At 34.5% G+C, this 26,417-nt stretch overlaps 1 protein-coding gene across 18 annotated transcripts in view; it reads right to left on the reverse strand.

The window, feature by feature from the left end:
* Positions 1-26,417, reverse strand: part of NOL4 (nucleolar protein 4) — a 380,536-nt gene that overhangs the window by 152,840 nt on the left and 201,279 nt on the right. For 17 of the 18 annotated variants that reach the window (XM_003734633.6, XM_002757158.7, XM_078346926.1 and 14 more), the window contains one exon: positions 12,578-12,861. In XM_003734633.6, the coding sequence (XP_003734681.2) occupies positions 12,578-12,861 (284 nt within the window). Of the gene's footprint in view, positions 1-12,577; positions 12,862-16,616; positions 16,786-26,417 lie in introns of those variants that run through there. The other variant, XM_035270841.3, reaches the window with a different exon arrangement.

The raw sequence follows: 26,417 nt of genomic DNA on the forward strand, positions 1-26,417 counted from the left end.
TCACCATATTGGAAATTTATTTCTTTTGATTCACCATTTTTGGTTAAATATTCAAAAGGGAATATGTGCATCAGAGAGGTAAAATTGCTTACATGTTGCCTGGAAGAGAAAAGACTCATATTCCAAATTAAGGCCAACGTCGGCTGCATAGTTGGGAGTTCAGGGAAACCAAATGGCATCAAAAAGTGTATGGGATAAGATCAATGCAACATAATCCCATGTCACTGCATTTTGTTTAACAAACATTTGACAGGGAGCAAGCTTCATACATGAAAATCACTTTAGTGTGTGACCTTATAACCAGCACCCTGCCACTTTGCCCTCATTCCTCATGGATCTTCCCCTCCAGAAGTTCAGAAAATTTTTTTTTTCTTTTTCTAGCTGGGGTAGTGTGATCAGGAGAGGTTGTATGAAGGAAGTAACAATTTAATTAAATAGATTCCAATGGGGTCAGGGAAGATCTTAAAAAGCAGATATAAGACATCCTAGAATCTATTTTATGAGTGAATGTTATTCACAGAAATGGGATCAAGAATGCATGCATCTGGGGATGTATATATTTCAGATTCCTGAAGAGTAAATGTAACTAAAAGGAAATAAGGAAGAAGGAACAAAAGGAAGAAGAAAAGTAGTATTTACTAGCTTAAATAAATGAATGTGCTTCTTCAAGTTGCCAATGTCATTAAGAATTTTTAAGGCTATTAAAAGCAGGCATTAAACTTCCAAATAAATATTAACAAATGGAAGAAATTTTTGCAAGATTCAGCTAAATCCTAAATTCTGGACCCACTTACAACCAAGCAGTAACTTTATTTACTGTAAAAAATGCACACCATCTTATTTAATCTTTTTAATTTCCTATAGGTTACGAATTATTATCACCATTTTATTGATGAACTGTAGAGGCTCAAAAGATAGAAATTTGTTCAAAATCACAGAGCTGATAAGTGTGCTTCCTGATCAGGAAATAAGTATGGCAGCCATAAAAAAGGAAGAGTTCATGTCTTTTGCAGGGACATGGATAAAGCTGGAAACCATCATTCTGAGCAAACTGACACAAGAACATAAAACACTGCAAGGTCTCACTCATAAGTGGGTGTTGAACAATGAGAACACATGGACACAGGGAGGGGAGCATCACACACTGGGACTTGTAGGGGGATTGGGGGGCTGGGGAAAGTATATCAGGAGGTGAGGGGATAAAGTAGGAATAGCAGGGGGTGAGGGGATAGGGGAGGGATAGCATTAGGAGAAATACCTAATGTAGATGATGGGGTGATGGATGCAGCAAACTACCATGGCACATGTATACCTGTGAAACAAACCTGCACATTCTGCACATGTACCCAAGAACTTGAAATATAATTAAAAAAGGAAACAATTATTAACCACAAACTAGTAGCTGGGGGTCTCAGCATCAGGTCAAGTTTTTTGCTGCTCATTCTCAGGTCCTACACCATGATTGTTTAACATTAGAGTAGTTAAAATGTGGGTTACATTATTTGGAGTTTAAATCCAAATTTTAGAAACTCTTAGTATAATCCTATTTGCAACTTCTTTGAATCTTGGTTTTCCAATTTGTAAAAATGAGAAAACAAACAGAACCTAACTCTATTGGATCACTGTGAGAATTATGTAAGTTAGTTATCAGAATAATCCAGGCACATAGTATATGAGTACTCAATATACACTATCTTTCCTTTTTCCTTGGGACCAGGTTTATGACTTAGCTATTTTTTTAATCTTGTCATCTGAGTTATCCTCTTGACCCCCAGCTAACCCTAAGACTGCCATCTAAAAAGTATTAAAAAGCATACTATATTTTTGTACCCATTAACCATCTACACTTCCCCTCTCTCCATGACCCTTCCCACCCTCTGGTAACCATCATTCCACACTCTATTACATGATTTCAAATGTTTTAATTTTTGGCTTCCACATATGAGTGAAAATATGCAAAATTTGTCTTTCTGTGTTTGGCTTATTTCACTTAACAGAATATTCTTCAGTTCCATCCATGTTGCTGTAAATGACAGAAAGCCATTCATTTTATGGCTGAATAATATTCCATTTGTATATGTAATACATTTTTAATCCATCAATCCATTGATAGACACTTAGATTGATTCAAAATCTTAGTAATTGTGAACAGTTCTGCAATAACTATGAGTGTACAGATAGCTCTTTGGTATACTTATTTCATTTAAAAATGTACCTAAAACATATAATTTATAAAAATATAATTTATAATTAATCAGATTATTTATAAATGCATGGCATTTATAACTATAAATCAGTTAAAAAGAAAGCCATTTTAACTTGGGTGAGATCCTATCTCATTGTAGTTTTGATTTGCATTTCTTTGATGATCAGTGAGGCTGAGCATTTTTTCATATACCTGTTAGCCATTTTATGTCTTCATTTGGGAGATGTCTATTCAGATCTTTTGCCTATTGTTTAAATTGGATTATTAGATTTTTTTCCCTATCAAATTGTTTGAGTTTCTTGTATATTCTAGTTATTAATCTCTTGTCAGAAGTGTAGTTTGCAAAGAATATAGTTAAAAGAATGAATAATATCTAGTACCTTATAGCACAACAGGGTAGCTACAGTCAACAATTATTTATTATATATATTTTTAAATAACTAAAAGAATGAAATTGGAATGGTTCCAATACATATAAATGATAAACGTTTGAGGTGATGGATACTCCAGTTACACTGATGTGACAATTACACATTGTATGCATGTATGAGACCATCACATATATCTCATGATGTATATGCCCATTATGTATCCATAATAGTTAACATTTTTTAAGAAAAAATACATACTAATAAGAAGGCTACAGATAATTGCTTTATGGTGCATAATTTAAGGCTCATCTAACAATGAAAATGTAAACTAGTATATTGAAATTAATTAGAATTTATAACTCTCTGAGTCTAGTATTAAGTTTTCTTCTTTTATTCTTTCTCCAAATTTGGGTCAATATTGAGTGTTTCAAAGAGTCTTGGTAATAGCAATTATCTTGAGACATATATAAATCACTTCTGAGTATTTAAAATATAGTTCTTTCTCTTACAGATTCTCCACTATTCTCAAGACATCTACAGATTGGAATGATGTTTTTAACCATTTGACCTTATTCTTAATGATAGAACTCAAGTGGAAAAAGATAAGCACACACACATAAGTAAAAACAAACAAATAAAAAAACAGAAAGCACATAAAAAAAAATTAAACACAAAAATATACAAAATTGACAATTTCTTTTTGAGGTATTGATGAACCATCAAATAAAGATAAGGATAATGACTGGTCAATTTTCTTTGTTTTGTATTTTGTAAAAAATACAATTTATAACTACTAGATTATTTATGAATACATGGCATCAATGGCTGGAGGGCTAGTTAAGATTTTGTAATGGTCCATATGAGTCCTTATATGTCTAAATACGAACTCAAAATGCATATTTCACTGCATGTGAAGAATTAAAATCAACTTTACCTTGCATATTTCAAGGTATAAATTATAGAAGCCCCTCTCCTTCTTCATTTTCCTGAGTTATAAAATGTTAAATAAACCAACATGGACTGGAACATGCATAGAAGGCACAGACACTTGTAATTAATGGTTCTGCCCTCCATCTTCTTGTAATAATATGTGGAGAATATGAATATATGTAATGGCAAACATGGTAGAATAATGATTCAAATGGACACTGATTTGGGTGTTAGGTCATTTGGGTGGGTCTCAATTTCTTCATCTGTAAAATGAAGTGGTCCCTCATTTTAAAATTGTATTATTCTATAGTTTACAATCCCTAGTAATGTATTTATTCATAAAAGCATTCTACACATTTAAATTTAGATTGCAATATGACAGATACTACAAAAGCAATTAATCCTGTTATATTCTTCTTGTATATCATTTTATTTTTTAAAAATCTAAGAACAGAAGAAAAAATGTATCCAATAATGAGCAGAACTGAAGACTATGTGATTTTTAAGTATGGAATATACTATTTATATGCAAAATACATGTTTATAGATATGTATATAATATGAAGATGCTATTTTAAATTGGTATTTAATAAAATATGAGCTTGAAATTTACCCTAGAGCTATTTAAAGAACCACTCTAATTCTATTACATGTTCATTTACATTTATGAACCAAAGCAATAAATGGATATGTTGCAGACATGTTTCTTTTTATGATATAGGCATCTGTTACATTCCTTTAATAGCATAAAATAATTTAAATATCAAAAGCAAGACCAATATTTGAAATAAGAAAATAAGAAATGACACCGCAAGGATTTGCTATTTATCAAAAAGCTATCCACTAACTGTTTTAGATATTATTCCTTTCTGTATAACTTGCCTGTCACAGTTACCACATGATTCAGAAAGATGACTAGTCTCACACAGCATCAGCAAGTGTGGGTGTAGCAAAAATTACGTGGGCTGCAGAGGCACCTGAACTGGGTTAAATACCATACTTTATCACTTATCTGATTATATTAATGATGTCAGCAGAATTACTTGCATGGCCCTAGATTTTATTTCTTTTTTGTTTAAAGCTAATAATTATGTTTGCTCTTTTTACATTGAGTTGGTTTGAGTTATGAATAAGAAAGCATTACACAATATTCATCGTTACTACAGTTGATACAGTATCCCAATATCAGAACTGCTATATCCTTCATCCCGTGGCTAAAGTTTCTTTCAGACTCTCTACCACCTATCTAATCAAACACCCAATTCTCTCCATTTAACTTTATAATAATTTCTTAAATCTACGCCCTCCTCTCCATCCCAACTACCACCTTACAAGCAAGTCTTATTCTCTGTTAGCAGACTTCTCCCTTTTTATGCCACCTAAAGCCATCTTGTAAAACAGATGCAGAATTGTTCTACCCCAAAACACAATCTGACCACACTGTTTTTGTATCCTATACACTTACATGAGTTCTTGTCAACTAAACAGTAAAATCCAAGTTTCAATAGGGTATTCACAACCTTCCCTTGTCTGACATCCTAGTCTCCACACTTAACTGATCGCTTTCATCCTCAGCATTTCTAGTCTTTACCTTCATGCTCTGTTCATCGATTTCCCTCTGTTTGGAATTCCCTATTCCCTATTGCTAAGAGGCCATGTCCTATATAACCAGTAAGAATTAACTCAGGAACCTTCCTAGGCATAGTTAATAGGCCTAGAGGATACACTCACACACAAATCTATTTCCACATTATAATGCACTCATTTATATTTCTGTTTTTTCTGGCCAAAATGTGAATTCTTAATGATACTCTTTTCCTTTGTCCTTCTAGTACTCAGAAGAGTGTCTCACACATATTAACCACATTTACTATTGTTTCTACTCTCAAAAAGAATACATACTGTTGTTTCTACTGTAAACAATATCTGGGCCAAATAAATGTATAACACCTAAAAGCCAGACATTAAAAATCATTAAATTGAAACAATAATGAGCAGGAATATCCATATAATAAAGACAAAGGTAATATTACAGAAGTCAATCCATCCAACTTTTAGTTTTTCAAAGACAATTTCCTTACACTTAATTTTTTAAAGAGCTATTTTGAAACATGCTGCTTCCATTAATTGTATTTAAATAAAATTAAATATAGTAAATAAAATTAATGGTAGTTACCATTAATATTTTACGAACTATTGAATGGTAGTATCAATTTTGGTAAAAAATTAAAGAAAATATTAATTGAAAAAGTTACATAAAACACATTGGGCAAAAAATATACTACAAAATAAAGTGAAGATTTAGGGATCTCGGGAACTGAGCTAAAACCCAAATATGCAGTAACCACAGTTGCACATAAACTAACAATAATTACTTGCCCACTGCAGTCCTAATTGGAAACATTATTCTTTTGGGAGATTGCTTCAGAATATTTAATCATATTAAGTAAAATGTAGCTGGGTCACAAATACTAAAAGATAAATAGAAAACAAAAATTAAAAAGTCAATAATGCAGTGTTTTAAAGTGTTTGCTGCCATTAGAATTCTAGTTGTCTTTCTATTCTCATTGATTAGTAATTTAAAACATGTCTACCTAGAAGGGTGTCTGATTGGCCTTTCATTTTCTATATAGCTAATCCCTTAACACTTCCTCATGGGTCTCATTTTCCAAGCTCTTTATCATCATTTCAACTCTCTTCAGAGCTCTAATGTTATTAGGTGTCCTTTTAAAATGCGGCCATCAGCAAGTGGAAAATAAATATCACCTAACCTCATTCAATGCAATATATTTAGTCTTTAGATTGGTTAATGTGATTCCCTGCTAGTCTAGTGAGTGAATTTGCATAATAATAAGTAATCAGTAAATGACATAGTCCAACTCAGCTATTTTTAAGTGCTTCTATTCACGTTGAATTTTTAAATGCTTTATAATCATTTTTGTTTGATTTTACTCACAATAAAATTGTGAAATAGATCAACATTAAACTCACAGGAATCTAAACTTTTTACACATTCTATACAATTAAGCTTTTATATCCCTCAAAGGAAGAAGAAATGTGTAGTAGTGTCACTTAAAAAGGTCACACAGAAGTGATGGAACAGTCCTGAGGAATACAAAAGGTTGCATGGATTGAACAGAACTTTACGATGAAGTTCACCTTGTAGCCTTGGGAATAAGCAAGTATTGATCCAGATGCGGGAACCCTGGAGCACTCTACATATGGATTCCGATTCGGGAAGAATCTCCAAAGCAAAATTCCAGACACAGTCTCCTTCACAATGAAAATGATTTCTGCTTTCCTATCTCAGCCTCTATAACTGCCTTCAAATTTCCCATTAATCCTGTTAGTTTTTCTTCTGCCATGTGTTTCTTCTGCTTTTGAGCATGAACTCTCCTAACCATTGTTCAGGTTCAGGCCTATGTCTCTTAATCTAAGAATCGCTTCATTTAATAATTTACATCAATATTGAAATGCTCTACATTTTGGCTGCTAAAATATCCCTTGTTATCTAGCTGCTTTCATTTTCTCCTTGGGTATTTTTTCTCCACAAATTCCTTTTATACCACTTGTTGCTAATGGGTTAATATTCTGCAAGATGACATATTTTGACTCTCTCCTCATTCTATGCTCTCCCAAGGTGATCTTAACAATGACCACAGCTCCAAGCAGCACTTATGCTCTGAAATCTTTCAAATGTCTCTCTCTCCATCCTGTACCTTTCTTCAGAGCTGACACATGTGCCCTGAATGACTTTTAAACATGATCATTGGACACTCCATGTGCACTGTAAATTATACATGTCAAAACCTGCTTCTTCTAACTTTTCTCATTCTTAGTCTTAGTAAACAGATTCATCATCCACTTAGGCAACAAAGCCAAAAATCTTGGAGTCATTCTAGAATGTTCCTCTATGCTTTGCTTTCCACATTCAATAAACCTTTGTATATTTCTTAAAAATATTGAGAAACTTCTATGGACCAGATAGGAAGCCAGATGTGAGGTGGTGGGCAAGATAAACATCATTCTTACATTCATAGAGTATCTATACTAAAGGGATATAGAGAAGTAAAGATGCTATTCATATTGCAGGTTATGTGAATGACACTCCTGGGAGTTTGGCAATATAATAATACAATTTATTGAGGTTAGATAGGTGGTCCCACAAATACAATGTCAAAAAAAATAACGTGTTCAGTATTTTTTTTTTAACTATACCTCTGCTTTTCTTTCTCACTGTCAGTTATTTGATTCCAAGGGTCAATATTTTCCTCCTGGATTGCCACAATAGCTCTCCAACCAGCATTCTCTCATTACTTTTTTCTAGTTCCTATCATATTAGTTCACCAAAATGTTGCCAGAAAATCCAATTTTTATAAAATTCTAAGCTGACCAAAAACTTTCCAAAATTCTAAGCTTACCACTAAGCTCTTTCTTTTAGACAATCCAAAGTCTTTAAAGTGGCTTATAAAACTTTTATTGGTGGAGCGTCTGTATACTTTATCTTTTCTCACATGTTCTCTGCTGCAGCCATGCTAAGCTCTTTGCAAATACCCATGGTAGGTATGCTCTCTTATGGCTCTGTGCCTTGAAATATGCTTACTCTTCTCTCATGCATAATCAGAATAGCTCCTTCTTGCCATTCCACACTCACCTCTGGCATTAATCTCTCTTTATAGTTTTCCTTAAGAATCTTTATAGTCCTTCAGCATCCCTCCTGTGTTCTCTCATTTCACTTCCTGACCATACATGCATCATATCACTTACAGATTCAGAGAGTAACTGCAAGCTTGTCCCTCCTGCTAGACTATGAGCTCTTAAATGACTGAAACCTTGCTCTTCTCATTTACATATTCTTGCTTCCTACAACAGTGACTTGCATGTAGGAATCCTTTAGTAAATATTTGGAGAATAACTTAATTGGTGGCAACTAGTTTATCCTGCATAAGGATGTCATGTTCTTCTTCAGTGCCATGAGGAAGTTATAAAACCATACTGATCTCAGAATGGACAATGATTCCTTAGCCTGAGACCAAGTCATCTTCCCTATCTGCATTCCAGGCCCTTTATGGTGTCTAGCAAGAGACCACTTCTGAAAGAAATAAAATGGTAATTTTATATTTCCTTCAAATTTCAAGACACAGTTCCTCTAGGGGGCCTGTTTTGACTATTACTTCAAATAGTATTTTCTTATTTAAATTCTTTTATTATTATTATTGTTGTTGTCGTACTTTAGATTCTGGGGTACATGTGCAGATCATGCAGGATTGTTGCATAGGTACATACATGGCAAGGTGGTTTGCTGCCTTCATCCCCACCATCTATATCTGGTATTTTTCCACTTGTTATCCCTCCCCACCCTCCCCAGCCCCTCCTGTCTCTCCCCTGCCCCCCCCACAACTGACCACAGTGTGTGATGCTCCCCTCCCTGTGTCCACGTGTTCTAATTGTTCAACATCCACCTCTGAGTGATAACATGCAGTGTTGGTGTTTTGTTTTCTGTTCTTGTGTCAGTTTGCTGAGAATGATGGTTTCCAGATTCATCTATGCCCCTATGAAGGACACTAACTCATCCTTTTTATGGCTGCATAGTATTCCATGGTGTATATGGGCCATATTTTCTTTATCTAGTCTATCATTGATGAACATTTGTGTTGCTTTTAGGTCTTTGCTCTTGTAAACAGTGCCGCAATGAACATACATGTGCATGTGTCTTTATAATAGAACAATTTATAATTCCTTGGTATATATCCAGTAATGGGATTGTTGGGTCAAATGGTATTTCTATTTCTAGGTCCTTAAGGAATCACCACACTGCCTTCCACAATGGTTGCACTAATTTACACTCCGACCAACAGTGTAAAAGTGTTCCTATTTTATGACAAACCCACAGCCAATATCATACTGAATGGGCAAAAACTGGAAGCATTCTCTTTGAAATCTGTTCCAAGACAAGGATGCCCTCTCTCATCACTCCTATCCAGTATAGTATTGGAAGTTTTAGCCAGAGCAATCAGTCAAGTAAAAAAAATAAAGGATATTGAATCAGGAAAAGAGGAAGCCAAACTGTCTCTATTTGCAGATGACATGATTGTATATTCAGAAGACCCCATTGTCTCAGCCCACAATCTCCTGAAACTGATAAGCAACTTCAGCAAAGTCTCAGGATAAAAAATCAATGTGCAGAAGACACAAGCATTTTTATACACCAATAATAGACAAATAGAGAGCCAACTCAAAAGTGAACTCCCACTCACAATTGCTACAAAGAGAATAAAACACCTAGGAATACAACTAACAAAGAATGTAAAGGACCTCTTCAAGAAGAACTACAAACCACTGCTCAATGAAATAAAAGAGGACACAAACAGATGGGAAAACATTCCATGCTAATGATTGGGAAGAATCAACATCATGAAAATGGCTATATTGCCCAAAGTAATTTATTGAATCAATGATATCCCCATCAAGCTACCAATGACCTTCTTCACAGAACTGGAAAAAACACTTCAAATTTCATATGTAACAAAAAGAGAGCCTGCATAGCCAAAACAATCCTAAGCAAAAAGAACAAAGCCAGAGGCATCATGCTGCCTGACTTCAAACTATACTACAAGGCTACAGTAATCAAAACAGCATGGTACTGGTATCAAAACAGAGATATAGACCAATGGACAGAAAAGGGGCCTCAGCAGCAACATCACACATCTACAATCATCTGATCTTTGACAAATATGAGAAAAACAAGCAATTGGGAAAGAATTCCCTGTTTAATAAATGGTGTTGGGAAAACTGGCTAGCAATGTGCAGAAAGCAGAAACTGAACCCCTTCCTAACACCTTACACTAAAAGTAACTCCAGCTGGATTAGAGATCTAAACATAGACCAAACACCATAAGCATTCTTATTTAAATTCTTAATGTTTTAACACAAAAATAAGTATTGCCTGTACTTTTACTAAGAAACTTTTCTATGTATATGTATCTTTTTTCTCAAAATTGTGTATCAAGAGCCTTGTGAATAAAGTCTGTTATTTCTGTGAGTTGTCTCTGATACCTATTCCATTGCTGCAAGTATGCCAAGTATTTTTAATTGCATAAATTTAAGATGTATAAGATGATGTTTTGATATTCCTATCCATAGTGAAGCAATTACTCCAGGTAAGCAACTTAACATAGTCATCACTTCCACACAGTTACTTTTTGTTTGTTTGTTTGTGGTAAGAATGTCTCAAATTTACTTTTAGCGAATTTTCAGCAGATGATACAATACTATTAATTCTAATCCTCCTGCTGTTAATTACATCTCTAGATGGATTTGTCCTACATAGGTTCTAGGTATTTAATATGTGCTTTTGAATAAAATAATAAAAATAATTTCTCTTGATTGATTTCCCAATGTGCTACCAAAACTTCTCTCACAAATTTAACCATTTTGTAACTTCATCTTATTCAATTTCTCAACATTGTCCATCAGAGCTGCCTACACTCTCTTTGAAAGGGGGACTTTGCTTAGCTTTCATATATTATACCCTTCTGATTTTTCTTCTGCATCTTTGGCTATTCCTCAGTTGGCTGTGGGATCTGTTCCTCCGTTACTAAATCCTAAAACATTAAGTGCATCAAGGGTATCTTCTTCTCCCCTAGGCTCATTTATCAACTTAACCCTCTCGAGCAGCCCTAACCATCTGTGCTTCTCAACTCCATTGTAATAAAGGTAGAAAAGTCACTTCATTTTGTTTAATATGTGCAAGAGTGTTTTAATAAGCACCATTCCCAGAGTGATACTGAATACGGGAATAAGGAAAAGAAGAGCAAGCCATCAAATAATTTTAGAAAAAAATTTAATAGACACAGCATAGAAAGGACATTTCATGAGTATTTAAACTTCATAAAGATGGGGTTTGTGGAGGGCAGGGAAACTTAAGTTATTTTGTTCTATAAAATGTAACACAGTGCACAGTGAGTCAGATCATGTTAGCAAATATAAAATCATTTGTGTTCATGTAATTTGGCTTTAAACCACTGAGGAGGATATTTGAACATTTACCAGAGCAAAAGTTGTAGCAGCCTCCCTCAGGCAGGAGTGTCTAAGTGTCTGCTAACGCCTAGTGAGTTGCTTAAAAGAGGATAAAACAACACACCCTCAGGCAGGCAGGAAGATTTAAATAGAGCCAATTTAAGAAGCATAGTGCCTTAGCAAATTCAGAAATTAATCCAGATTAAGACATTTTACTGTAAGGATCTATGTCAAAAAACAAGTTCTACAACTCTGACTTAGAGGTTAGGGCTGGGGAAGGCACTCAAAAGGTATATTCCATAAAAACCCTCATGTGTTCCAAAGTACACCTTCAAAAATCATAGAGCAAATTCACCAGCATGCGTTATCTCAAACTAGCAGAAGTTTAAGCTTAATTAAAAATAAGTCAATATGGAATGAAAGGGGGTTGTAATTTATTCTAATATTAATATAGAGAATCTAAACATCTAGATATGTCTGAATATGTTTTTGTCTTTCATATAATTTATGATAAGTCATTTCTTCAAATAATTATTTAAGCCACAAATTTCATCCAGGACTCTGACACGTAACAGTTCTTTAGTGTTCATGGAGAAAATTACTGATCGAAGTCCCCAGGTCTCTAAAGCAAACTGAAGAATTTAATTAAAACTTTATCTTTACATATACCTATCCATCTAGGAGAAACTAGATAGTGATCCTTCTATAGTAAAAATTGTGTACTGAGACTGCAACTGTCACATCTGAGCTCAACAAATTCCCAGAGAAACTCATAAATAGATTATATACATGAGAAACATTAACTCAAGTCATTCTCAGTATCAAAAAATACCCACAGCTTTAAGACACAATTCATTTTGCTCACTACTATTCCTGAAATCACACGTTATAAACATGCAATATGCTTGGTCATAAGTTTCTTGGTATCCTGTTATTGCATTTGTTTATAATATTTTTATTAACATAATGTTTATCTCCTATATGCATAGGTATTTTTGTGATCTTCATGACCAATTCAAAAACTGTGGAAATTGTAATGTGATCATCATACCTTGCTTCCATTTTCTCTCGCCTCTCGCTCCATCTTGAGGTCAGAAATCAGAAGATTCTTATATTTGTTTTTTCCATTACTGTTGTGATCATCTATTCTGTATTCCGAAGTTAGCTGCGCGGAGAGGGGACTGTCACTGAGGTTCAGTGGCTGTTCATCCTGCTCCAGCCCGGTTTTGCCATCACTGTTGGAGTCTCCCATCTCCCTGCTGTGTGCTCCCCCTGAAGCAATTGAACTGTGCCCCAGAGTCTCATTGCCATTAAAGCTCTCTGCAGCAGAATCATCTGTTGGAAAGGAAAAGTTATATTTTGATTTCAATTAATATGTTATTCAGATTCTACTTAGATTAGTATTTAGTGAGCTCTCATTATGTGAATGGCATTTTACACATAATATGTGATTTAACCTCGGCAATAAACTTGTAAAGCAGTTATTGATATTTTTAATCTATTTGGCATATGATAAGGTTTTGATATTTTGTCCTCTTTGAATCTCATGTTAAAATGTGATCTCCAATGTCCATAGTGGGGTCTAGTGGCAAGTGTTTGAGTCATGAGAGTGGATTTTTCATGAATGGCTTGGTGCTACCCCCATGGAAATGAGTGAGTTCTTGCTCTGTTAGTCCATAGGAGAGCTAGTTGTTTAAAAGACCCCGGCACCTCTTCTCTCTCTCTCTTGCACCCTCTCTTACCATGAGTCACACTGGCCTCCCTTCATCTTCCACTATGGTTGTAGGTTTCCTGAAGCCCTCACCAGGAGCAGATGCCAGCACTATGCTTTCTGTACAGTCTACACAGTCTACAGCCAAATAATCCATTTTTCTTGATAAATTACCCATTCTTAGATATCCCTTTATAGCAATGCAAATGGGCTAACACAGCACATTTAGACACAAGAAGTGAAATAAGAAAATAGAATTGAGAGAACAGTTCAATCTTAATTGCAATCTCAAAGAAAAAACAAAGAGAATTAAATAATTATCTATTATTTGGCAAATAGTTTATTTTTTTCCAGTGAGAATATCCAGATTTGGTAAAAATTCTCTGATAAAAAGCATCATCTATCCTGCTGGTGAGAATGTACATTAGTATAAGCTGAATGAGTATTTAACATGCATCTAAACATTAAAAAATGCTCAGAAACTTTGTTCCAGTCATTACACTTCTGAGAGTTTAATGCCTAAGATGTTTAATCATTGTGTGTATCTCTGTGTAGGTAAACATTTATACTAGTGTCGTTCATAATAGCAAAAATTAGCAATGACCTAAATTACCACAAATAGACTATTTAAATAAATGTTGAAATTGTTAGAATATTATGCAATAAAATATGGGGATGTGGGTCATGGAATACTAAATAGAAACATCTAGCTACAAAAGAGTGCAGTTGGTATGATCCCAATTTTGTAAAACGAAAACATAGACAAAGTTTGCAGAAAATAACATTCTATTTTTCTTAATTCATTTTATCTTATATGATAGAAATTTGCTACTGATTATTAAAAATTATGATGAAAAAGGTATTAAATTGTTTCCTTTAGCTAAAAGCTATTAGTGAAACAATATAAATATGGGTGAGCAAGAGAAATATTATTCAATACTTGTGATTTTTAATTTTCTGAATATTATCAAGTATGCTTTTTTGTGGCATGCAATGACATAGTTAAAGTTTTTTAATCAATTACATTCATGGGAATTATATTCAAATTCTGAAAGAGAAATATAACTCACATATTTGTTCATTTATTCACTAATATTTGTTAAGCGCTTACTCTGGGGCCAATATGGGGTTAAGTATTTGGCCTGTAGAGAAGGTGCCTTCATCAAATTCCCAGATAATTGAGACAGAAAAACAAACATGCTATTAAAATGCAGAACAAGAAGGCTGTGATCTAATACAAGGGATAAAAACATCATAGAAGGCTTCCTAAAGAGGAGAATATAAGTCAATTTCCAAAAGGCGAGTGAGCCTCAAATCAGGTGAAGTTGGAGAAGAGTGTTCTTTATAGAGGGATCAGCTTGTGCAAAATCACAGAGGTCAGCATATGCAGGGCAAGTGGGAAGTAAGAGTAGTTTAGGGTGCAAAAAAAGAGAATGAGAAAAGATAAATCTAGAAAGAAAAAAACAGAATACCAAGAAATCATTTTGTTTATCCAAGAACTTGGATTTGATATGGGAGCAAATAGCAATTTAAATTTATTATGGGAAATGACATGGAAAAAGTTATATTTCAAATAGACTGTTCTGACTCGGATGAGAATGGCATGAAGGGTCAAAGTGGAAGTTGGGGAGACCAATTAAGAGATTCAGTCATCTAAGTTGGTATCTTTAAAAGCTCAAACTTCTGAAGCGGTGGCAGTGTAGAAAAAGAGGAGACAACTAGAAAAATTGTGAGAATAGAATTGAAATGACTAGTAGTAATGGAATAGGCAAGAGTCCAGGATGAAGACAGGTCTGTAGAAAAAATTTTTAAAAAGGGCATTAGGTTAAGTTTAATTTTGTTTTTGTTTGTTTGTTTGTTTTTGAGACCAAGTTTCACTCTTGTTGCCCAGGCTGGAGTGCAGTGGTGTGATCTTTGCTCGCTGCAACTTCTGCCTCTTGGATTCAAGTGATTCTCCTCCCTCAACCTCCCAAGTAGCTGGGATTACAGGTGCACATCACCACACCTGGCTAATTTTTGTATTTTTAGTAGAGATGTGTTTTCACCATGTTGGCCAGGCTGGTCTTGAACTCCTGATCTTAGGTGACCTGATTCACCCACTTTGGCTTCCCAAAGTCCTTGGATTACAGGCCTGATGCACTACACCTAGCCTGACATAGTATTTTTATGCAATTTCCTAAGACTGTCTTGTGGAAAATGTTGAAATATGTTCAAATGGCAAAATTCTATTAAATTACTCTTTTTATGTACCCATCAAAGAAAGAATTGATGTGGAGAGAAAAAATACACAGGAAAATTTAGGAAACTGGCCGTAAATAATAATTTATGACCTGGTACTTTCTATAGTTATTAATCCAAGGATTCAAAAACAGTATTTTAAAATGAACTGTCTAGGGCTTTTGAAATACAGAATTAAGGGGATGATTTATTTATATGTAATTTAGATAAATGTGCATATTCATTCATGCCAATTTGAATTCTTACGCTAAATTATGAATATGATTTTTGATTACTTTAAATTATTATGTCTCATGAAAATCCAAAGAAAATCACACTGAACATATTCAATTCCAATTTTTAATTCATGAAAAAAAGTGATTTAACATTTGTGTATTAGAATCCTTTAAAAAATATACTAACATTTAATGTATAAAAGCTTTGTTAATACTTATTGGGTTAAATAACCCTAAATATATATTACATTTTAAAGTAAAATGTACATTAGCATAAGATAAATCCAGTATCTCTCATAGTTAAAAATTAAACATTCCATATCTATTTCTTCAATCTAAAATCATCGTGTATATCTAATAAATAGTATTTATTGGTTCTTTTTTCAGGTAAGATAAACATTATCATTTGTCAGGACAGGCTTTAATAAGTTTCATGTATTTATTTCTGTAAAAATATAAACAATAAGGTAGAAAATATTTTTAGATGGAGTAGTTCACTCCAGATGTTACCAAGGTAACTAAATTCAACAGTGTTACATATTTCATTCCTGAGTAAATCAGTATGTTTTAAGAAAAACAAATAAATGATTTACTCATTTGTATCAAATATATATACTCACATATTTTATAATTTAAATGGTAAAAAAAATAATGTCTCACAGCACTGTCTTATAAATCCAAATTTGAAACAAAGTTTTTGATGTCTTTATTTAAAAAATATAATATAGAACAGTGAGCAGATGTTAAACTGAATATAAATCAACAATTTTATAATGTTGAGTTTCATGTAATCACGTTAACAGTTTTTATTTTCTCTCCCTCTCTTCCTAAAAGATACTTTTTAAGAATTTAAAATGGAAGACCTCAGACTCCTGTAATCAATTCACATCAGGTCATCACTTTAAAGGGGTAATCTGCCTCCTTACCCAACATAGTTTGCTGGATCCTGAGTGGCTGCTAAACACAGGGTGCAGTATTTAGATCTGTGGATATGGCCTTCAGGTTCACTGGGCCAGGGCGATGGTTCTTCTCTCAAGGTTTCAGCCTGATTACCGCAGCATTTGAACCAAAGACTCTGTATTTGAGTCCCCAAGTAAACAGCACCTGGAGCTTTGGAAAATAAGAGTGCCCAGGGTACCTAGCAACAGAGGAGAATGTGGAATGTGATGACAAGAAAGTGTGGAATCTGGTTACACCAGGAGGGCAGCCAGTTGGATGCTGGGATTTAATTTGTTCTGCTGCTACTTTTGATGGGATAGATTAAGTGTTGTGGAGAATTATTGTGCTACCGCTGCTAGCACAACTGAAGCTCCTTCGTGTCTAAAAGGTCTAGTAACACAGTAAATGGCAGACTAGTCTTTTTCTTCTTTCTCTTTTGCTACTCCCCATTCATCTCCATGAATTAGTAGAGACCCTAGAAATACTCTAAGTAATCCTGCCGCATTTTGCCAGAGTGGTTTTATCAGCAACACATTCAACAATTAGCTCTCTCTCTATGAAGATAATTGACCTAAAACATTATGTATAATGTATATGTGTACATGACTGTGTATTTAAGAGAGTGTGTGTGTGTGTGTGTGTACGTGTGTGTGTGTGTTAGATCTCCCCAAGTACCTGACCTACTTTCTTATTCAGTTACTTTCAGTAGCTCATTACCATGGCCTTTAGGCCAAGTGCCTTAGGCAAAATGAACAGGAACCATATATATATATATACACACACACATATGTATCATCCTCATTTTAAAATTAGTACTCGGAAGTTTAGTCCTAAAATTCAGGTCAGATGCTCACAGGGTCCAAAAAGCTTTTCACTGTTTTCCTTGAATGCACCACAATTTTCCACCTTTAGTCCTTTGATGCCCCATTAGAAAATTTGTCTTTCATATCTTACCGCAAAACTAAATAATAAGTCCAAAATATAGATGTAAATAGCATTGCTGAAAAGATTAGGACCTTCATATCCAAAACAATAGAAAAGATTTTTTAAAAATTGCTTTGAAATCTAATTGCAAAATAGTTTAAGTACAACTCTCCTTACCTCTCATGGTCTCTGGTCTGTCTTCTCCCAGCAGGGGGTAAAAAAAAAACAAAAGAAGCTTACCCATCACTAGGCCATATCTTCCCTCTACTCTACAACACAAAGCGGATAATGTAGTCTGAATCAATCCTTCGCAGCACTTTCCAGCCCAGTTTCTGCCTGGTGCCTGACTCTGTGATTCATTTCTGGCTTAAGCTCTTCTGTCACTTAAAGATTTCTTATTTTCCTTCCTTAAAACCTTGTGATGACCTTTTCATTCTTTTTATGTTTTACTTATCCTCTATACCACAGTTTTAAATGCTTAATTAATAGCCCTGTTCTCTGTTTTAGTTATTTTTTTTCTCATATGCAAAAACCTCAATTCCTGACCACAAAAGCCCTGTACTTTCAGTCTCGACATCACAAAAACCTGCAGAAACATTCATCCTTAAGTTTACCGACGTAAACAAATGCATATGTATACACATATATATGTATGTAGGTATATATGTATGTATGACTACTACTAAAAGATTAAAGGACATTTATAAAATGATAAAATGATTTTATTGAGGGCAAGAAAATAACATGTTTCAGCCTTCTACCAAATTGTCCACAAGGGTAACACTCTTACTCTTGTTTGATAACTCCTAATCCATTCTTTGCCATGGAAGAATGAGATCTACTCAAAGGAGGTTATTACAGTGAATGCACAGAGATAAGCTGGATGTCTCAAAGCATATAACTAAATTTTAGTGCAATAGTTAAATAATAAAACTAATTCTAACCTAATAATGAGGAGTTAATTGATATTGTTTATATTATGTTGTTTACAATATTTAACCAAACATCTATGTGCAAAAGATAGTTTCCTCGGCATTGTTGAGTCCAAAGAGACTCCATAAAAAATTATTCTCATCTGAGATTATACCATAAGAATTACAAGGCAAGGTTGAAAATACTACCTGTTCCATGAGAGTTTCATATCAAGCATCATGAATAAAAAGGTTCCTCAGAGTAAGAAAAGCCACCTATTACTGGGGATGAAAAGAGTATCAGGGAAGGTGTTTTACTGGAGGTGGAATTTGAAGAAGGTGAGACATATTTAGATGTATAATGGGGACAGTGGAGGTTATCCCAGTTTATGAGAGGGCATAAGAAAAAGCATCAAAGGAAGAAAAATGATGGAAGAGGACAGAGAATTAGTATGTTCTACATACTAGGACAGAGAATTGTGTGCATGTGTGTGTGTACATGGTGTGTATATATATGTGTGTATATGTAAATGTATATGTATACATGTGTGAGACAGAATGTCACTCACTTCACCCAGGCTGGAGTACAGTTCACTGCAGGCTCAATTTCCTGGGCTCAAGCAATTTTCCGACCTCAGCTCCACAAGTAACTGGGACTGCAGATGTGCACCACCATGCTTGGCTATATTTTTTTTCTTTTTGTAGAGATGGGGTCTCACTAAGTTTCCCAAGCTGGTCTTTAACTTCTGGGCTCAAGAAACCCTCCTGCCTCATCCTCCCCAAATTCTGGTATTACAGGTATTAGCCATCCACTGTACCTGAGCAGAATTGTATATTTTAGAGTAGTGGATATTTTACTGTGTATTCTTTCTTCAGGAGCACTTATAAAATTATTCATTATTCTCCTGGAGTCTGTACTAGGAAAAACCCACTGATTATGTGAGTGCAGATTGAGAAAGTTTATTTATCTGTTCCAACTCTAAGCCACGATCAACTGACCCATAACAAAACTTTCTCCCAATTCCAAGATTACTCATTTTTAAAAATGGCTATTATGCAATAACTTGTAAATGGCTTCTTAATTCTCTAACAAATTGCAATACAGTCATGCATTGCTTAATGAGAGGGATACATTCTTAATGTTGTTAGGCGATTTCATCATTATGTGAACACAGAGTGTATTTACACAAACCAAGATGGCATAGCCTACTATACATTTAGGCTATATGGTATAGCCTATTATTCTGGACTACAAACCTATACAGGATGTTACTGTACTAAGTGCTGTGGGCAATAATAACACAGTGGTAAATATTTGTGTAATTATGTGTAAACATTAAAAAGGTATAATAAAATATATAACATTATAATCTTAGGGGATCACTGTTGTATGTGACATCTGTTATTGAATGAAACATCATTATGTGACACATGACTACTATTTCCATGCTTAGCCCAGCTTGTTCAGGATTTCATAGAACTAGCTATTTTTATATAAAATTACATGCATATACGTATTTTGATATTTTTATAGTGTTGGAAAATATCAGATTTATTTTGTTGACAAAGTCACCGTTATTGTGAATACCATTGTGTTATATTGCTTAGAGTCATAACATAAAAAAATGTTAAAAATTTATTTAGAGGTAAATGAAAAAATATAAACATAGTTTTTTTTTTCTCTCAACTCACAGCACAGATCTACTTATGGAATCCAGGGTAAGTGTTCTTGAAGTAGATGCTATGCTATTTTTTCACTTATATTAAATTATGCCATAATAATCATAACTCACAGGTTTCTGATCCCTAAGTCCAACACTGACATGGTAGGTTTCAGTGAGGGCCTGTGTAGTCCTTCTTCTTACCTTACAACACCTTGTCATTTTATGACATTTAAAAATCTATTTTATTTACCAGCCAGACTGTACATTTCCATAAGGTAAGTATTTTACATCTTTTGTTTCTTTGTGTTCCTCTATGGAATGCAGCTTACTGTTTTACACAAAGTTAACTTATAGCTATAGATGATATAGATATAAATAATGCAAAAAAGTCACAGATAATATAATGCATTAATGCAGCTTTGTGTGAAATCCATGTATTTGCCACATACTCATGAGGCTATTTACTGCTACAACTTTAAACCAAAACAAACGTGAGATTTTTCATGTTCCGTTTCATACAGCAAGCAGTACATACAATGAAAAAATTATCCTGTTAGATTTAAAGTAAACCTAAAACAATCATTTTACAGCAAGTCAGTGTTTTCAAAGACAGCTGACACCTAGCAACTGGAAAGAAATGCCCAAGAAACCCCACTGAATGGGCAATAGAAACAATGCCCTATACTATTATTATAGAGTCATTCTATTAGAAAATGATTTGACAATTTACAAGGAAATGGCTAGAGATGTATCATTAATTATTCCCAACCACTAACTAAGTTACAAGAGCAAATGTCACATGTTGGGGTAAATCATTTTGGAAAGAAATGTTCTGAAGCTAAAATCAATAGGATCCAAAACGTGGTTGCCCTAAATTGGTGTTTAGCCAAAAAGCAAACCAAAGTTTTTCTTCCGGCCAATAACAGATCAGAAAATACTTTATTCTGAACAAATGAAAAGCTGTGAAAATAAAAAGATCCACCTGTAACAAGCTTATGTTTGAAACAGTATCTTGGAGCTGGGCAGGACCTAAGCTAGCTTCCAGATTGTCCTTGTAAGAAGCATTGTGGTAGTGGCTATCCACTTTACAAAACCCTGCTACCCCCATCCCAGGAATTGTTCTTGATACACAGTGATAAGTTACCAGAAGCCATGCTTCTCTTCTGTTGGTTAACCACTGTGATGGCCTGTTTTGGATTCTGATTCTCTCACTTATTTCACCAAGTCAGCTGTTGTTTTACCTAATGCATTTTTTTCTGAGTCTCTGTCTGACCAAACCAGAACTGACTCTCACCTTCATGCTCATATCCCAGGATAATGTGATTTCTCTGATTCTGTATTACAATCTAGTTCACAGGGTCTTTGCCAAACCGTGTCCTAATATACATCCCCATAATCCCACATAAGAATAAAACCATGCTTAGATGAGCATAAATGGTTGAATCTTGTCTACTTTGGTAAGATATATAACAATAAAAATATAAGATAACTGAAATATAGGACCCTGTCTCCTCAGTGAGCAGGAAACTAGTGTTTTGAAATGTATCTACATACCCTATCCACAGTGAAGGTTAAGTTCTTAAAATGTGACTTCTCTACTACTCTGCCTTTTTAGAACATCTCCTATCTCTTTATACACTTGGGCATCATGAACTGAATATCACCTTAATCAAGACATGCTCATTAAATGTAGACATGTTCAGTAGCTCCTTTTCATCAAGTGGAAGGGCGACATGTCGGAATGGGTCTTCTCAGGCTCCCATGGTATATGAGTAGGTTGCTCAAAACCCATAATACAATAGTTCCTTCTTTAATCTCTGTCTACTATCTTAAAAGAAATTTTTAATGAAAAATTGGTTGAGAATGAGAAAGGTCAGCCTTGTTTCTATGATAATGTAAAAGTCTGAAATGGTACAGTTGTTTACATAGACAGATCCAAATGGAGAAGGAAATACTCTAAATGGGTAGGACTTTGAGCAGTAAGTTTTTTTTTCTATACTCTCCTTACAACAAATATATAGTGTTAGGTTTTTGCATTATGTCTTTGGCAGTGGCCAAATGGCATAAAGACTTGAAAGAGCCAGGCTGGATGATATCCAGACAGAAATGAAGGCATGATATTAATAAATCTTTTATAATAGGTTAAGGGCTTGAAAATATTCATGCCTTGTCCATGCCCATCAAAAAACCACTGCTGTGGAAGGTGATCCTAATAATCAGGTGCACAGTGTGACTTTTCCTGTGGATATGAAGCATCCTACCTGCTAAACCCATGTTTGCTCAGTGGGATTATGAATGGAGTGGCAGTCAGAGCGGGAATGGAGGATGTGCCTGGGTGTTTCATTCTGGGTGCATCATTCACCATGTTAATCTGAGTACTCAGCTGTCCAACAGAGTGTTCAATCTTAAAATTTTGATGAAGTACAGAACTTTGAGAAGATTGCCAACTTCACTGTAACAGATCAATTGTATTGGATCTCTCTAATTCTGTATGGAATAGCTACTTGTTCTTAGTGGAATAGATGTTTATTTTTGACTTGGTCCTGTATTTCTGGCCCATTCTTCCTCAGATTTCACCACTTTGGCCTTAGAATGTTTTATACATTACACTTTTTCTGATACTACATTACATTCAGTCAAGGAAATCACATCACAGTAGAAGCATTGAAACAACTATAGGATTTTCCTTATTGCTCTTATCTCTTCTATCACTGGCAGACTACTGACCTTATAAAAAAATGAAATAAACTGTTAAAAACTCAACTCCAGTGCCACCGAGAGATAGTATCTGAGACTGAGAGTGCTGCCTTTTAGGATGTGATGTGTGCTTTAAGTCAGTTACTGATACTTGGGTCTGTTTGTTTCTTAGCCACAGCATCAGGCTGGAAACAAGGTGCTCCAGAGATGGAGTCAACATTTCTCATAACTCTTCTTTACAAGTGTAGGTTCTGCTAACCTGCAGAAAGGACACTTCAAACAAGTGGAATAGAAACTGACCATTTCACACCATGCAGGCCACTAAGAAAAAAAGGAGGGCCATGTGTTGGTTGAGGTCATTAATCACAACCACCAAAGGAATGAAAGATGGCAAAATAACAAAATAGGTTAGGAGGTGAATCCTCAGGGAGTAGCTAAAGTATTTTTCATTTTGTTCTGTAGGAAGGAAAATACTATCAAGGCAATTCTTATAGTCAGAGACAAGATGATCACATTCCCTGACATGCCATTCCACATGGAATATTTTCTGGTTAGTTTTATTGATGTCAAAGAGGTAAAAACATGGAATTTGTAGTTGGGTTTTTTAGTCATAAATACAAGCTATGGCTTTGCAACCAGATGCAGAGACAAGGAGTACAATGTTTATCTGGATTTCTTTCCTTGCTGTCAAGTATCTGACTATTAAATAAACATATTCCTCATTTTCTTAATTTTTACCTCCATTATTGTATATAGCCTGTGGTGGTAGAAAATAAACATATAAATTATTCCATTAATTGTATAATTTCAATTGTTACAGAACTGAAATAGTAATAAACATCACTTGGTGATTTCAACTCAGAAAAGTGAGTCTTTTCAACATGATACCTGGATGCAGTTGCTGGACGTGGCTCAGATTTAGTTCTAGTGGGGAAATAATAGCATTTATGTACTTTATGCAAAGCAGATGGTAAGTACTTAGTAAAAGTATATTTGGACATATGAGAAAGTTGTGTGATGGTATAATATTATATGTGTGCATGTGTTAGCCAATGATAGCGTGTACTAAGCACTCATAGGGATGGCAACCTAATGTCTAGATTCTCCCAATTTGCCTAATTCACAAGTGTAGGCCACAGTAGACATGATTTCTTGTGCCTTGGAAGAATTTGGAGCTGTGAGATAGATTAAATAGATGTCACTGGAACTAGGTATTTTTATGATAAACTCTAGAAAGTACTAAAACTACGTCACTGAGGTACCCATAATTTTTCTAGTTCCTAGCTTTCAAGATTTGGGATAATCAATTCTTTGTAAATTTTGAGATATTCCAGTTCGTCTTCAATATATATCCACTTATGTACCATTTTTGCTTAATTTAGCTAGTCTTTTAAAATAAAACTTGAAACATCAACCTTAAGAAATACATAAAATTTATTTTACTTTTGAGAAAACCAAAAGCTAAGGAGTGATGTCAGAAGGTGGAAAAGGAAGACTTGGTCCCTTCTTCCCCCCACGAATACCATGACTCAACACAAATACACATCATTCTCTTTGTGAAAATTCCAGAAATTAGTTGAGAGGCTTCTATATCCTGGGTGAATGCAAGCCAGCCATACGGAAACGAGTAAAAATATTTGAGAAAAGTGAGGAACAGAAATGTCAAGTGACTTGACTCTGTTCAGCTAAAAATGTAACATATGTTAAAGGACTTCAAGTTATGTAATAAAGTATAGTCATAGGAATAAGGGATGCTAAGCCTAAAATACTTTCAGGGACTATGGGAAGGGATAGAGTTGAATCAAATATTTGAAAGTCTTAATATGTTTGTATTACCTGTCAGGAACATGGAAAATTAAAGATTATATATAATCAGTTTTTAGTGCAGTATATCAGAAAACATTCTGATGAAATTATGAAAAGATCAAATAAGTTTCTCTATCTCTGGAGGCACTTAAGGATGAAATGTAAGCTACTGAAGGGCAAGTTCCAGTTCTTATTCCTTTATTGATTTTTGATTAGCATATTTAAAATATTCAATAACTTTGTTAGAATAGACCATCACGGTAGTTAATTGCACTGTTAGTATCTCTTTATAAATAGACTGTGGGTCTTCCTATATCCTTATGTGTGTTCCTGAACTAACTATATTTTTACTGAACTAGAGATTATTATAGGAAGAATTCTAAAAATGCCCCCCTACCCAAGATTCTACACTCTAATTTCCAGAACCCATAAATATGCTTAAGTATCACTCCTGTGATTGTTATGTCGTCATGTGGTACAATTGAAGTTGGTAGAGAGATTATCTGGGTGGGCCTGATTAAATCACATGAGCTCTTAAAAGCACAGAGCTTCCTCAGTTAGCAGCAGAAAAAGAAGTCAGATTTACAGCACAAAGATTTTTAAAGATGGAAGAAGCCACATAAAGAATGCAAGCAGTCTTTAAGGAGCTGACAGGGATCCCCCACTGATAGTCAGCAAAAAAACAGAGACTTCAGTCCTACAACCACAAGGAACTAAACTCTGCCAACTACCTGGGTAAGCTTGGAAGTGAATTATTTCTCAAAGTCCCCAAAGTAGAGCCAAGGAAGGCTGACATCATGATTTTGGCTTTGTGATGCCCCAAAGGATAGAACTCAGTCAAACTTGCCTGGACTTCTGAACTACAGACCTATGAGGTATATGGGGGTTGTTTTATGCTGTCAAGTTTGTAGTAATTTTTAGAAAGCAACATAAAATGAATACAGTACAAACATAAAGGATTTTCCAGGGTATATTTGGATATGTAATACCATTTAAAATTATTCAAGTACATTTTGAATAATAGATGTGTATCATTAATTCTCAAACTTTAATTGCTTCAGATTTTCCTGAGGGAGATGATTAAAAATATGCATCTGTAGGATTAATGTGGGCATTAAAACCTCTAATACAACAAAGACTAAAAATCTTGGTTTAATTTATTTTGGTTGAGGTCAGGGAATGCAGAAGCATTTCTCATATAAGTATTTAGGCGCCACATGTGAGAAATTAATGTAGAAGATATCCAACAAACAGCCAGTGGAATATGGAATTAAAGGAGGCAACTGTGGAGACCAACAGAACTAAATATGACTCAGCCTCAATTCTGGGTTCAGTAAGGCTGAATCTGAGGATATTTTAATCTTATTTTTAAAAATCTGGCAACATTTCAGAAAAAGAAGCCAAAGGCCAAATATTCTTTCCCTTTATCAAAACTAATAAACAAATACTTACTACCAGAATGGTCCTATTTTTTTAAAAAGACTCATGAAAGGATATGATCTTGCTCAAAGAGTTAAATGTAAATGTGTAACTAAAGAGCGAAAAACCTTATTGGGGGAAAATGATAAACTTAATTACCCTGGTTAATGAACTTCTGGAAGAAAAGGTCTTTACCTGGGTCAAGTATATGTTTGGAAAATCAAGAATCTTTACTCCCCTATAAAGTAGAGCTGCCTATCATATATGCATTTACATGTGCTAAAGTGACTGTCAGTTTTTATCACATAGGAGGTAAAGAGTATCACCCTGGAAAGAACTGTCAAAATCATCAAAGTGTGTCCTCTGG

Source organism: Callithrix jacchus, chromosome 13 (assembly GCF_049354715.1).
Source record: "Callithrix jacchus isolate 240 chromosome 13, calJac240_pri, whole genome shotgun sequence".
Classification (NCBI taxonomy): domain Eukaryota; kingdom Metazoa; phylum Chordata; class Mammalia; order Primates; family Cebidae; genus Callithrix; species Callithrix jacchus.